This window comes from Rosa rugosa, chromosome 3 (assembly GCF_958449725.1).
Source record: "Rosa rugosa chromosome 3, drRosRugo1.1, whole genome shotgun sequence".
NCBI classification, from domain to species: Eukaryota; Viridiplantae; Streptophyta; class Magnoliopsida; order Rosales; family Rosaceae; genus Rosa; species Rosa rugosa.
In genome coordinates, this window is record NC_084822.1 from 38,193,036 (window position 1) to 38,205,519 (window position 12,484).

The following is a 12,484-nucleotide window of genomic DNA, read 5'->3' on the forward strand; positions in this document are numbered from 1 at the left end:
CAAACAATATCCAAATGAAGGCTCATATTCAGAAATTTTAGTTTGAAAGTAGTTGCTTTGTTCAATATAGTTATGGATTCATACCACTACTGATTCTAATATCTCGAGCAATATTACAAAATTAACTGGATAGCTGAAGAGGACTCAACAATGTAATTTAACTTTTCATACAAAGTGATGGAATTGTACACAGATTGCCTGAAATAAATACCTATTTCCTCAACAGATAAATAAAGAATTTGCTATACATTATGAACCAGAAAGCAATAATAAATACTGTCTACAAAAACTATTTTCTACCCTGTAATAAATTTAACGGTAACAAAATGAACAAATGGCCTAGAATCCACTAGCAGTAGCTTAAAACAAGGTGAGATTCCTATAAACAACTCCTCTAGCACAGATATCTTTAACTATTTTTTTCTCCAAAGGGGAGTTTCTAAGGCTTCCTCAAGGCAGACGCTGCTCCCATGACAACAGCTAAAACAATGCCAAGACCAGCTCCAAGGGAAGCTCCTACAGTTGCAGCTGAAAGTGAATTTTCCTTGGCTTTAGAATCACGACTTGCATTCATAGCCAATGCACGGTCTCGTGATAATTCAACCAAAAGCCTGTCTCTCGCAAGTTCCTTCAAAATGAAAAATATTGAGCAAGGGGAATGAGTTGACACATAATCAGGCCACCCAACCACAAAAAATGAACGAATTAATAGGAAACACATAACTGGTCTTTAGGGTATGTCCCCCAGAAAAGATGCAATTCTGAAAGGGAAGCAACATAAGATTGGTTATATGTGGCTTACCTGTAAGGATTCTTCCTCACGGCTACGAAGCACATGATGAACTATTTGACGAAGAGAATTGACACCCTCGACTGGGAGTATAATTTCTTTCTTCTGAAAAGGCCTTTTAACAAAATTGATGGGAGCAAAGAGAAGCTTTTGTGCGCCTGACCTCCCATCAGCATCTTCAACGCTTGCACCCCATAACATAGTACTTGCAGCACTAGGCATCACATACGGACAGGAATTGATAACTCCAGTGTTACTTGGAGATGCTTGATAGGACTTGACAACAGCATCAATCGATGCTTTCTGTTGATGAGCACTGACAGAAAACTTATTTGTTATAGCAAGAACCCAAGGAATTCCAACAGATTTAGCCTCATCCAGTAGAAGTGAAATGGCCGGCTTTTGCTGTGATCCATTTGAGTCATTACAGCGAGGTATTCTATGAGACAGGTTATGAACAAGAACAATCAAGTCTGTCTTTCGACTAAGATCACGAATTCCTGTCCAGAGTTCATCTCTGAGACGAGTGGCCTCCAAATTCAGCTCCTGTAATACGAAATCCAGAGATATGACAATAACTCGTGGGAAAGGAGGATAACATAAATAATACACATGAAACAGAAACGAAATAAGATATTCCTTGACAAGGAGGAAATACCTGCAAATTTATCCCTGCCGAATCGCAGAAGCACAAGCCACCAGAAATACCATCTTGGACATCAGCCTCTGGAAGCAGATTTTCAATATTGGGAATGTTGGTTATCCTGCCTTGAGATAATATTGCCTTGAGAAGAGAAGTCTTACCGGCACCCTACAGTCACATCATGTGAGTCACTACGTTGAAAATAAAATATAAAGATCAATTCTTTTGACCATGAATTAAAATCTTCAATACCTCAAGGCCAAGTAACCGCACCCTACGAGTTCTCACATGAACCTCTTTAGAAACTGTGGTAAAATCACTGGTACAAAATATGGAAAAGTCGCTTAAACCTTCAGGACGGATGGACTTTTCTTCAATAAATGGTCCTGATATGTGCTCCCTATTAAGAGTAGTTGTGTTGGGATCAATAGAAGGAAACACATGCAGCAAAGAATCTGCTACCATTTGATGCTTAGGTGGCTGTCTCAAAGGAGCTCCAATTAACACTCGCATTTTTTGTAGTTCTGGCTTCTCTCCATAATCTGAAGAGTAAGTTGGGGTTGAAGGAAAGGATTCTACAGTAGTTGAACACCTAAATGAAGATATAATATCAGATGAGTATAATATTGCATGCATAGAGATATCCAAGGAGGTTGTGATAAAGTTGTAAAGACCAGTACCAGTTACCATTCACTTGGGCGTGAACAAGTGTACAAAGATGCAATCCAAAACCAGTGATATCCACTTTTAGTGGATCTCCATTTTTCTCACCAGGTATGCCATTCCATCCAAGAGGAGCAACTGAAGTAGCTGTCCGAATAACTGGAGACTCAACAATATGCCCAAGCTCCACATTTCCTGCAACTGCAAGACCAAGCCATTGCTGTAGATGCGGAAACTGTTGTTGCTCTATTCCCGAAAAAAGTGAGGTATCATCTCTCATGCAAAGGTCATAGATTCTGCAGCAGCAACCGTATCACATCAAGCAAAATACTAACGAATTAACTACATGATAATGATGTCAAAATGGCAAACATTGGATTGCCTTTTCAAAGCAACATTTGCAGAAATTTCAAATTGGAAGTAGACCTTAAAACTTAGGCAATTGCCCACAATTAAAAAATTCGAACATCATTTGGTATATGTTATGGCTGATCAAAGGAGAAGGTCTAAGAATGTTATCTGTGGCAGACAAGAAAAAAATTATGGAGACTTCATAGTCTAGTGGAGTATTGACTTCTTGGATGTGAAAGCAACTCTATGTATAGTAAATTCCAAGGCAAGGGAGTGAAGATTTCAAACTAGATATGCTGCTCCCATACTACATTACAACTTGTAATGCAGATATAGAGATTAACGTTTATTAATAATCACACTCTACCTTATATTATTATATGTTAAGTGCTTGGTCAATGACCCTGGTCCAAATGTGGTCTGAGAGAATTTTAGAAATTAAGATATCATAATGAAAAGAGGATGCCAGGAAATGAAGAAAAAAAACAAAACTGATAAAGTTGAAAGGCAGACAAAATCTAGAAGTTGTTAAATAGTCAAGTATGCCAACAAAAGTCCAGCAACCAAAATAATACCAATTTGCAAAGGAATGGAAAAAAACACAGGCACAAATCCAAATCAGATTAATTTAGAGGAACTTTGAAATGTAGAATCATCTGTTACCTCTGGAATCGAGACCTATATGACTTCATTGAATGTGACTGAAATCTTTCCCTCAGTTCCGCAATCACAGATTTGACCTGAAAATGCCTTTGCCAGAAGAAAGCTAATAAAATGAGAAATTCCAGAATCTACTAAAACTGACAACTACTTGTGAACAATCAGAACCGTAAAATGAAAAACTCAATGCAGGAGAAAAACTTGTAATCTCCACAAAAAAAAAAAAAATACAGATGATGGTCAAGCAAAGGAAGCTCATACCGATGTCGTCAACTTTGAGTACTCTGCATCTGATAGTGACTTCACTGATGAATCTTCCAAGAGATAAAGCTGGCAGAAAATAAACAATTCTGATGAGCTCACAACCCAAAGAAATAATTAAAATGATAAGGATACACAATGAAGATCCCAATTACAAAGTTAATTGGCAAAACAGAACATAATGAAAAACTTATGAGGGACAACTATGATAACTACCACCTTGAAGTTGTATTTCTCCCCGTGGGACAACTATGGAATTAAAACATTTCACTGGCTGTACAAGACCAGACGGCAAACCTGGTGTCCCCTTCTTTCTTTCTTTTTTATTTTTCTTTTTCCGTGAGGATTTTTTTTTTTTTTTTTTTGGGGGAGGGGGTGAGGGATTACAGTGAGCACAATAGTTCATGAAACACCTATTACATGTTTCCTATTCAAGCATACAAGTTAGCTTAGAATAGAGCACTAATGACGGAACCGTAAAATAGATGCTATTGAGAACTCTTAATTAAGTACTTTCACAGCCTTGTTTTCAATCTCTGATGCAAACACCTAAGTTCAGAAAACTATTAGGGAAACAGTTATCACAGTTTATCATATACCTCTCCAAATGGTATGTATGAAGGTAAAGAAGGCACTCTACGCCATCTCCTGTCATCCCCGCTACTAGTGGTGCTTTTACTAGCTAACTTTCCATTTGACGCCACATCTGGCATGTCTTTATCAATGTCAGAGATGGGCTTAAGAGATATACCATCAGAACCCTCTTGGATTTCTAGAGACTCTGGTTCAACTATGTCATCATCTACTATAGTTGTTGCAACAGAATCCGACTGAGAAGATGTTTCGACAGATGCAACTTTCCTTCCTCTGTATTTATTAAACTGTCTTCTTACACCTTCTAAAGGAACAAGTCTTGAAAGTCTCCACATAGAACTCTGTACAGGTCCCAAACCCAGAACCAACTGCTCCCCATCATTCACTTTACGTTTTCCTACTGCTTCCTCACTTCTTAACATGGATTTCTTAGTAGTTTCATTTCCAGCAGGCATTGAAAGAGGTTGTGCATTATAATGGTCAAAATAGGCAGGAGACAAGATGCGGGGCACCAGATCTTCTGGAATGCAGTAACTTTTGAAGTAATGCTCCCACCCCTCTCTATTAACATAACTGTAAAAGATATGAATAAAAACATAGAGACGTGTTAAGTCATAATAAGAGGACTCAGAGGAAAAGAATAAGCTTGAATAATTAGATCTGAAACCTACTCTCTTAAAGCGGCATTGCCAACAGGGGGCTGGGAAAATGTAATACATTTGACTCGAACAGTTCCATTCTCCTTAGATGAAGAAGAAGCAGCAACAACCCTCAAAATAGCAAGGGTAGCTAATACTGCTACCTAGATAAGCAAGAGCACATGGATGGTAAGAAATTGAAGTAACAACAAGCAAAGGAGTCACTAATGCTTAAGCAGTGAAGCTAATCACACTTACTGCTCCACCAAGTGAGTGTCCACATAATACAAGGTTCCGTTTTTTCTTTTGAGCAAGCCTGTACAGCTCCAGAGCAGGTATACCTTTAGCACGAGCCAAGAACCCCTAAAGATAACAATTTGAACAACTGTAGGTTAGGAAATCATTCTGTATAGGCAGAAAGTGATCCAAAGTTCAAACAAATAGACTGCATTATACCCGATGAGCAGCAGGTTTAGCTTTATTATTTACTTGCTTCGTTTTTGATTCAAGAGGATTAAACGAATTCTCCCCATTTCCCTTACGACTTCCAGGTGGATTAGTCCCATCAGTATCCTCCACAGGATCCTCATGAAATATAGCACCTTGCAGTATGTTCGCATCGGTCATCACATCCCTTCACGATATTCAATAACAAACCATCAATGAACTCATAAGTATCAATGTAACAGTGCTGAATGAACTTTCACAAACCAAATCTCACTTACTTGTACTGCTTGGTTCCAATGAAGGAAGCAAACAATGTATCACCTGCTTCCGCCAACAAGTAACTGCAAACATCAAAATGCAGAATCAACTAAATGAACTCGAACTTTGTTTAATTGAGGTAGAGCAACAAAAATATACCTGTGAGGAACGTGATCAGAAGAAGGCTGCACACGCTCCAGCGCAACAATCTGTCCTCCAAAGTCAGCCTTGAATTTGTTCACCGCGCGAACCAAGTCCGAAGCAGGTCTCTATGAAACGAAGCACATTACAGGTTTCAATAACAATCACATGCAAATTGCAGACTTAGTTAGGTTATTCGAAATCAATGCTACAGAATCAGATTGTGGACTCAGTTAGATTTATTCAAAATCAATGCGAGGGGGCTAGTTTAGGTTTCACCTTATACACGCACTCTGAGAGCACCATGCAGCAGAAAATGTCCTGCAAGTCGGAGACGGAGTCAGCCTTGACGGCGGCGCAGAGATCGTGGAGCTGCTTCCGGCGACGCTCGTACTCCTCGTGGATCCTCTTCCGCTGCTGCCTGTCGCCGTCGTTGAGAATCCAAGGCCACCTCATCCTCCACTGGAGTGGGCCCCAGGACACCTTCCAGAGCTTGGCTCGCTTCTCCCAATCCCTCAGCCATGACTCCACTCGGCTTTGTAGCGATTCCATTCGGGAAGGGGACGAAGAGGCGCGGTGATAGGGACTCTGCATTTGTCTGCGGTTTTTTTCTTTTTTTTGTTTTCAATTTTATTACCAAAACAAGAGGATTGTGATAGGGGTATATTAAGGGAATCGAGTTCGGTCTGTCGACGCATATGCCAGGAATCGGATAGACGATTTTTGGTGGCGTGACCTGGGGGTTAACAAAATTTTCGTCTAACTTTATTTTTTTGATGGAAGAAACAAAATAATAAAAGCAAAAAAGTTTCGACACAACTCAATCTTTATTGGTACAAACACCCTTTTTTTTTTTTTAGAGGAACATGCTTAGGTTACTCTGTCACGCTCCGAATTTTGAATAACAAATTCAAATCCGAAACATGAATTAAACAACTTAAACAAATAAACGTTCTGAATTTTTTTTTCTCAGAAACAACCTCGCCACTCACGCTCAAATTCAAAACTCGAAGACCTCGAGTTAATTATTACAACTCACTCGTACAAAGTAAATTGTAAAGCTCTAATGAGCATAACAAACCTCACAACTGAAAATCAGAGTATTACAAAGCAGCTACTCTACACGGTTCGATCACCTTCCTGAATTCTCCAGTCCTGTAGGATTATCCGCTACACCGTTTGAATAGTGTACCGGGATTGCAACAACACAAAACCCGGTAAGCTTTTGACAGCCAGTATGAGTAAAAGAAAGAATGGTTGATTTATTATAACACAGTACTTTTAACTCAAGTAACAACCAACAATTTCAACATCCACAAAGAAAACCACAATCTCGATAATCGATCACCAAAATCATTAACTCCAAATCATTTGAAATCACACACAAAGAAATCAAATGAATCACTCATCTCTACTCTTAACAAGATGTCTTTATCCCCACAATACGGAATAATATTTCTCAACTTTCTACAAGTCTCATCCATCACTGCACTTCCCAATTAAACTAATAAGAACATTAATCATGCATAGAAAATTAATTCAGGAAATAACCAACACGCATAAAATCAGAAGTCATAGTTGTAATACCCCGGAAAATCCCAATTAAATTCCATGGTTTTTTAGAAATGATTTCACGATAGTAGGAGCGAGTACGAAGCTTGGAAAAGTTGTGGAATTAGTTCGAACGATTTTATTTTCGAAAACGAACGTTTTTAGGGGGTCAACAAAGTTGACTTTTTATACGTTCAAAATTTGGGAAAACTTCCTTCATAAAAGTTGTAGAGCTCGTCGATATGATCGCGTGCATATGTCGAACGAAATTTTTGGAGTTCGTACGATTATGTTACGAATTTTGGAAATATGAGATTCTTTTTTTTATAATCTCTTTTCCTCGGATTCTCTTTTTTTTTCTTTTCTTTTTCTTCCTTTTCCTTTTCCTTTTCCTTTCCTCCGGGTCTCCTTCCTTCTTTTTCTTTTTCTCTTTTTTCTTATTCTTTCTCTCTCTCTCGTTCTCCCTCGCATCCGAAACGAAGAAAAAAAACAGAGCAGCAGCTCTTCGATCAATAGCTCCTCCCTTAGTCCACCAAACGGCGTCGGACCACCGCCATTAGTTTCGCCTCAACCTTGCGCAGATGCTGGAGGCAGCCTTGCGCGGCGGTACGACCGGAAACGACGGCGGAGGCACGAGTCCGATTCAGCCCAGTTTTGGTTCGAAGCTTGATATCTCGAGCTACAAGCCACCAAAGCTCATCAAACTTCACCCACGAGCTCACCTCAACTTCCTGAAGCTCCCAGAAGTAACCTTGCACGGCGGCGTGGCTTGTGGTGGCGACTGGAAGCTCAACCCGACCTAGATCGAAACCGGACTGTGGAGCTCGATATCTCGAGTTGTGGAGGTTCGTTTTGAGTGATTCTTGAACTGGAGAGCTCACCTTGAACTTCTGAACAAATATCCAGAAGGGATCGAAGCCATTGGAGGACCTTTTTACGTCAAACTGGAGCTCGCCGGTTTCTGCAGATTTTCCGGCCAACTCGACTGTTTTGGTATTTTTCAACCTCTTCCCATTAATTTCTGATCTTGTGCTAGTTATGAATATTGACCAGCATGTAAAAATAAAGAACTTTCATGTTGGAAGTTTTGGCTAATTTTGACTTTGAATGGGTGGCGGTGCCGCCACTGTGATGGTGGTTTCCGGCGACCTCCGGCCACCCCAAGGACAGTTTCTGTCCATTTTTGTGTTCTACATGTCGATACGATCATTTCGATATATTATACGCAATTTTTGGATATCGTATGATTTAGTTATGAATTTTATGATTTCGATTAATTTCGATCGTTCGATTAATGTTTCTTGAAGATCGGACAGTCCGATGGACTTGTAGTTTTGATATGTTGATCGTATGACTGTTCTGATGACTTTGAGAGGTCACGGACGAAGATCCGACCGTTGGATCTTCGTATAATTGTGAAATAGTGTTTCGGAAGGCGATTCGTGAGAATCCGACCGTCGGATTTCCATAAAAATTTGTGGAGATGTTTGTAAGGACGATTCAGGAAGATCCGACCGTTGGATCTTCGTGATAATTTTGGAGGATGATCCTAAGGGCGATCCGTGAGGATCCGACCGTTGGATCATCATATAAATTCGATCTGACCGTTGGATCATCATTAAATTAGAATCCGACCGTTGGATTTCCGTATATGTGTGGTTTATGAATGATTGCTAAGTTAAGATCGTATCTGACTAGGTGATTGACGGTTTGAGTTGGTGGACGATTGTGGATCGTATTTTGAGCTGAATTGAAGACGCAGCGGGATTATCGAGGTGAGTAAACCTCACGTGGTTCATATTACGAACCCAATACAATTAATTGCTTATTTTGTTGCAATCATATGAACTATTGTTGGTGTTACTAGACATTCCTGTGTGAATGTCTATATATATATTATTTACGTGAAATAATATGTATTGTTGGAGTTGTGTTGAGTTATTGTTGAGAAACAATACAGTGTGAGAGGTATTGAGTTTATTGTTGAGAAACAATATATTGTGAGAGGTGTTGAGTTTTATTGTTGAGGAACAATAAATTGTTGTGATCTGTGGAGATCACTAGGTCACGAGGTGACCATGGCATCTATTAGTGAATCACGCTCTCGTACCGGGCTGGTGGTTATTAATAGTATTAAATCGTAATCACGTCTGTGGCCGGACGAGTGGTTACGTTCAGTTAGAGCTCTAGTCTGTCTGCCAAATGTGGAGTGACCTTATGAGTGAAATTGAGAGTAACTCATAAGTGTCAATATATATATGGTAACCTTATGAGGGAAATTGAGAGTAACTCATAAGGGTCTATATATATATATGAGTCTGTCTACCAAATGTTGGGAAATCTTATGAGCGAATTTGAGAGTAACTCATAAGTGTCTATATATATATATGAGAGTGAGTGATCTTATGAGCTAAATTGAGAGTAACTCATAAGTGTCTACATATATATATGAGAGTGAGTGATCTTATGAGCTAAATTGAGAGTAACTCATAAGTGTCTATATATATATATGAGAGTGAGAAAGTAACGTGGGTTTGTGGTAGTCTTGAAATCTAATAAATCAACAGTTCTTTCTTGTTTACTCATACTGGCTGTAAAAAGCTTACCGGGTTTTGTGTTGTTGCAACTCCCGGTACACTATTCAAATTGTGTAGCGGGTAATCCTACAGGACAGGAGAACCAGGACGGTGATCGCGCGGTTAGAGCAATTGTTAGAGTTTTACAACAATTGTAAGTTGTGAGGTGTGTTATGCTCATTTGAGCTTTATAATATATTGTGAGAGTGAATTGTAATAATGAACTCGAAGTTTCGAGATTTGGATTTTGTAATTGTAATTATTCAGGTTTCGGATTTGAATTTATCATTCAAAATCCGGGGCGTGACAGTTTGGTATCAGAGCGTAAGGTACATATTTGGTGATAATCAGTACCTCCCGAGTGATGGCCCGTCTGCAGCGGATCCCCATCATATACTCTTCGGTACTGGTATAATCATTGGGTATGTCTTAGTATGGGGTCTAGACAACGTGTAAGTCCGTAGGACGGTAGAGTTGTCTACTAAGTTCGTATTAGAATAAGTTTAGTTTCCGCGAGTTGTGATCTTCGAGGAATAGGAACCTCTGGATTTAACTCTGATGAGTCGGTGAGGTAGAGGTCGAGTCTGATGTAGGGACAGGATCTTTCTATGGAGACAGTTGAGGATGAGGTGGAGGCATTAGAGGTTGAGTTGCCTAGTCTACCTGTAGTTGATGTGATGGATGTTATTCTTGGGTTGAAATGGTGAAAGAGATTGAGACCCTAGGAATAGTTGAAAAGAGAATTGATCTCACCAACTCAAGATGATAGGAGTGTGAGAAATTATGAGACAGAATTCTCAAGACTATATTGGTGTACGAGTGTAGTGATGTAATTTGGGAGATACTTATGTTACCTTTAATAAGGGTAGTATGTTAAGTGATCATGGCATAGGTTGACTTTGTAAGTGAAGTGGTGGAGTTTGTGTAGCTTCTTTGAGTTATAACCTTTGAGGAATGGAAACCTTTGGATTAAACTCTGGTGGAGTTATTGAGGATGGTTTCCACGAAAAACAGTATCCTTATGTGCATTGTAGTCGTTGGTTGTTGGGGTCATGGTGTTTGACCAATGCTTGTATCTAAAGTCGTTACGAGTACTTGACTAGTAGTTGTGATACTTTCCATTAGTTGGATATGCAGATGTTTTGAGTTGAAGAATACTTAGCAGTTATTGGTTGCTTAGTGATGGAATTGTGTTATAATGGAGCATTCATTCATGCACAGTTGTTTGGTGTTTAGGATAGCTACTATATATTAGCTAAATGTCGGGGTGTGGTTTGAGGTCTGCGGATGGTATTGGAAATTATTGTGGAGTGCTGCTTCACTGACTATTGTTGAGTAGTAATGCATAATTTGTTGTTACTATGATGGATTTTGTGTATGGTTGACTTATGGAAAGATTGATATGACCTCGTGATAGGATTGACTGTGAAGAGACATTGTGTTGATGTATGAGCTTAGGTAATAACGTTGTTTTCAACTCTAGGAGTGCTAGTGTTGTATAACTAATTTATGAGGCCAGATACTGTTATGAGGACAGATTATGGATTATGACGTGGTTAGTGTGAAGTGCTATAATCACAGAATTTTGACCCACTAGATGTTGACTTACCACCAAATGAGCAGTGAGGTGATTCGTGGGTGAGATACTGAGTGTTGTACCATTATCGATTAGTGGATGCTAAGATGGTACATATTGCTTGTTGAAGCAATTGATAGATGGAATGATCGAGATTTTTTTTAGAGTTGTAAGTGTAACTCTAAAGATGTGGGTTTTTCCTAGCTAACTCAGGAAGTGTTTAGCTTTATTAATCCCTAATCCTATCGATGAAATTGTTGTGTTTGGTTTGACTCAGAGGATACTAGCTAGACCTCGATGCGACTTAATTGATTGTTGGATTCTTTTTGAGTGATTGTTTTTATTGCATCATTATGAAAGATGTGTGCAGTAGAGTTGTTTATGGTTTTGAAAATAGTATTGGGTGACCAAGGTTCGATCCTTGGTGTTGTTGTTGGTTAAACAAAAAGAAAAGAAAACATGCACACCATCTTATTGATTTTACATTACAAAAAAAAAAAAAAAAAAAAAAAAAAAAAAAAAAGGAAAACGAGGACTAAGGTATACTAAGCCTAGTCAGCAGCTCCGGATGGATTGAGGCTGAGCTCAAGAGAAACGTTTGAGCCACTGTGGTAACCGCCTGAGCCACCAGAATAGTAACCAAAAGCGCTACCTTCCTCGGAAGTAGCCTTCAGGTTACCAAAGACGTCCTCGCCGTGCACGGGGAACAGAGGAAGAGTTTGAACCTCCTGGTGATCTCCTCCTCGTTGTTGCAGGGATGTTTGTCCTCCTGTTGTGCCAAAAGAGTTGTACTGGTATTAGTGTTGAAGTGTGAGGAAGATTATGAAACAAAATTTAAATCAAGAAATCCTTCATTACCAGTAGAATAGGTGGAACCAAAGTTGAGATCAATGGATCTACCATCATCAGTAGAACTAGTGGACCCAAAATTGATGTCAATGGATCCACCAGCCGGCCCAAAATTGATGTCGATGGATCCACCAGCACCAGTAGAACCAGTGGACCCAAAATTGAGATCGATGGATCCACCAGTACTAAGAGAACTAGTTCCCATGGGCACTGGAGCAGCCTGATTACACTTATTCATCTGCTTCTCTCGAGCCCTGACGTTCTGGAACCAAAAGTAAATGTTCTTACCCTCAACATACCCATACTGGTTCAGCTGGAGACAGATCTCGTGAATCTGCTCTGTAGTTGGGCACTTAAATCCCTTGACATAGTAAAGATCCTTGAGGATTCTTATTTGTTCTGGAGTAGGAATCCACCTGGTACGGCTTCGCCAGAAATCCATGTTGGCACTACTTCCAGCTGCTTGGGTGTTTCCTCCCTCCTCTG

General features: G+C 39.6%; 1 protein-coding gene across 1 annotated transcript; it reads right to left on the reverse strand.

Annotated features, from left to right (window-relative positions):
• Positions 1–140: 140 nt before the first annotated feature.
• On the reverse strand, positions 141–6,165 carry LOC133740616 (uncharacterized). The gene is made up of 14 exons (XM_062168561.1): positions 5,726–6,165; positions 5,465–5,574; positions 5,326–5,388; positions 5,057–5,234; positions 4,859–4,963; positions 4,634–4,764; positions 3,968–4,535; positions 3,369–3,437; positions 3,111–3,187; positions 2,114–2,392; positions 1,686–2,025; positions 1,449–1,601; positions 803–1,336; positions 141–628 (listed from the first exon to the last, which is right to left on the reverse strand). Exons 1-14 carry the CDS (start codon positions 6,038–6,040, stop codon positions 440–442), a joined length of 3,111 nt encoding a protein of 1,036 aa, XP_062024545.1. The 5' UTR covers positions 6,041–6,165; the 3' UTR covers positions 141–439.
• Positions 6,166–12,484: the final 6,319 nt, after the last annotated feature.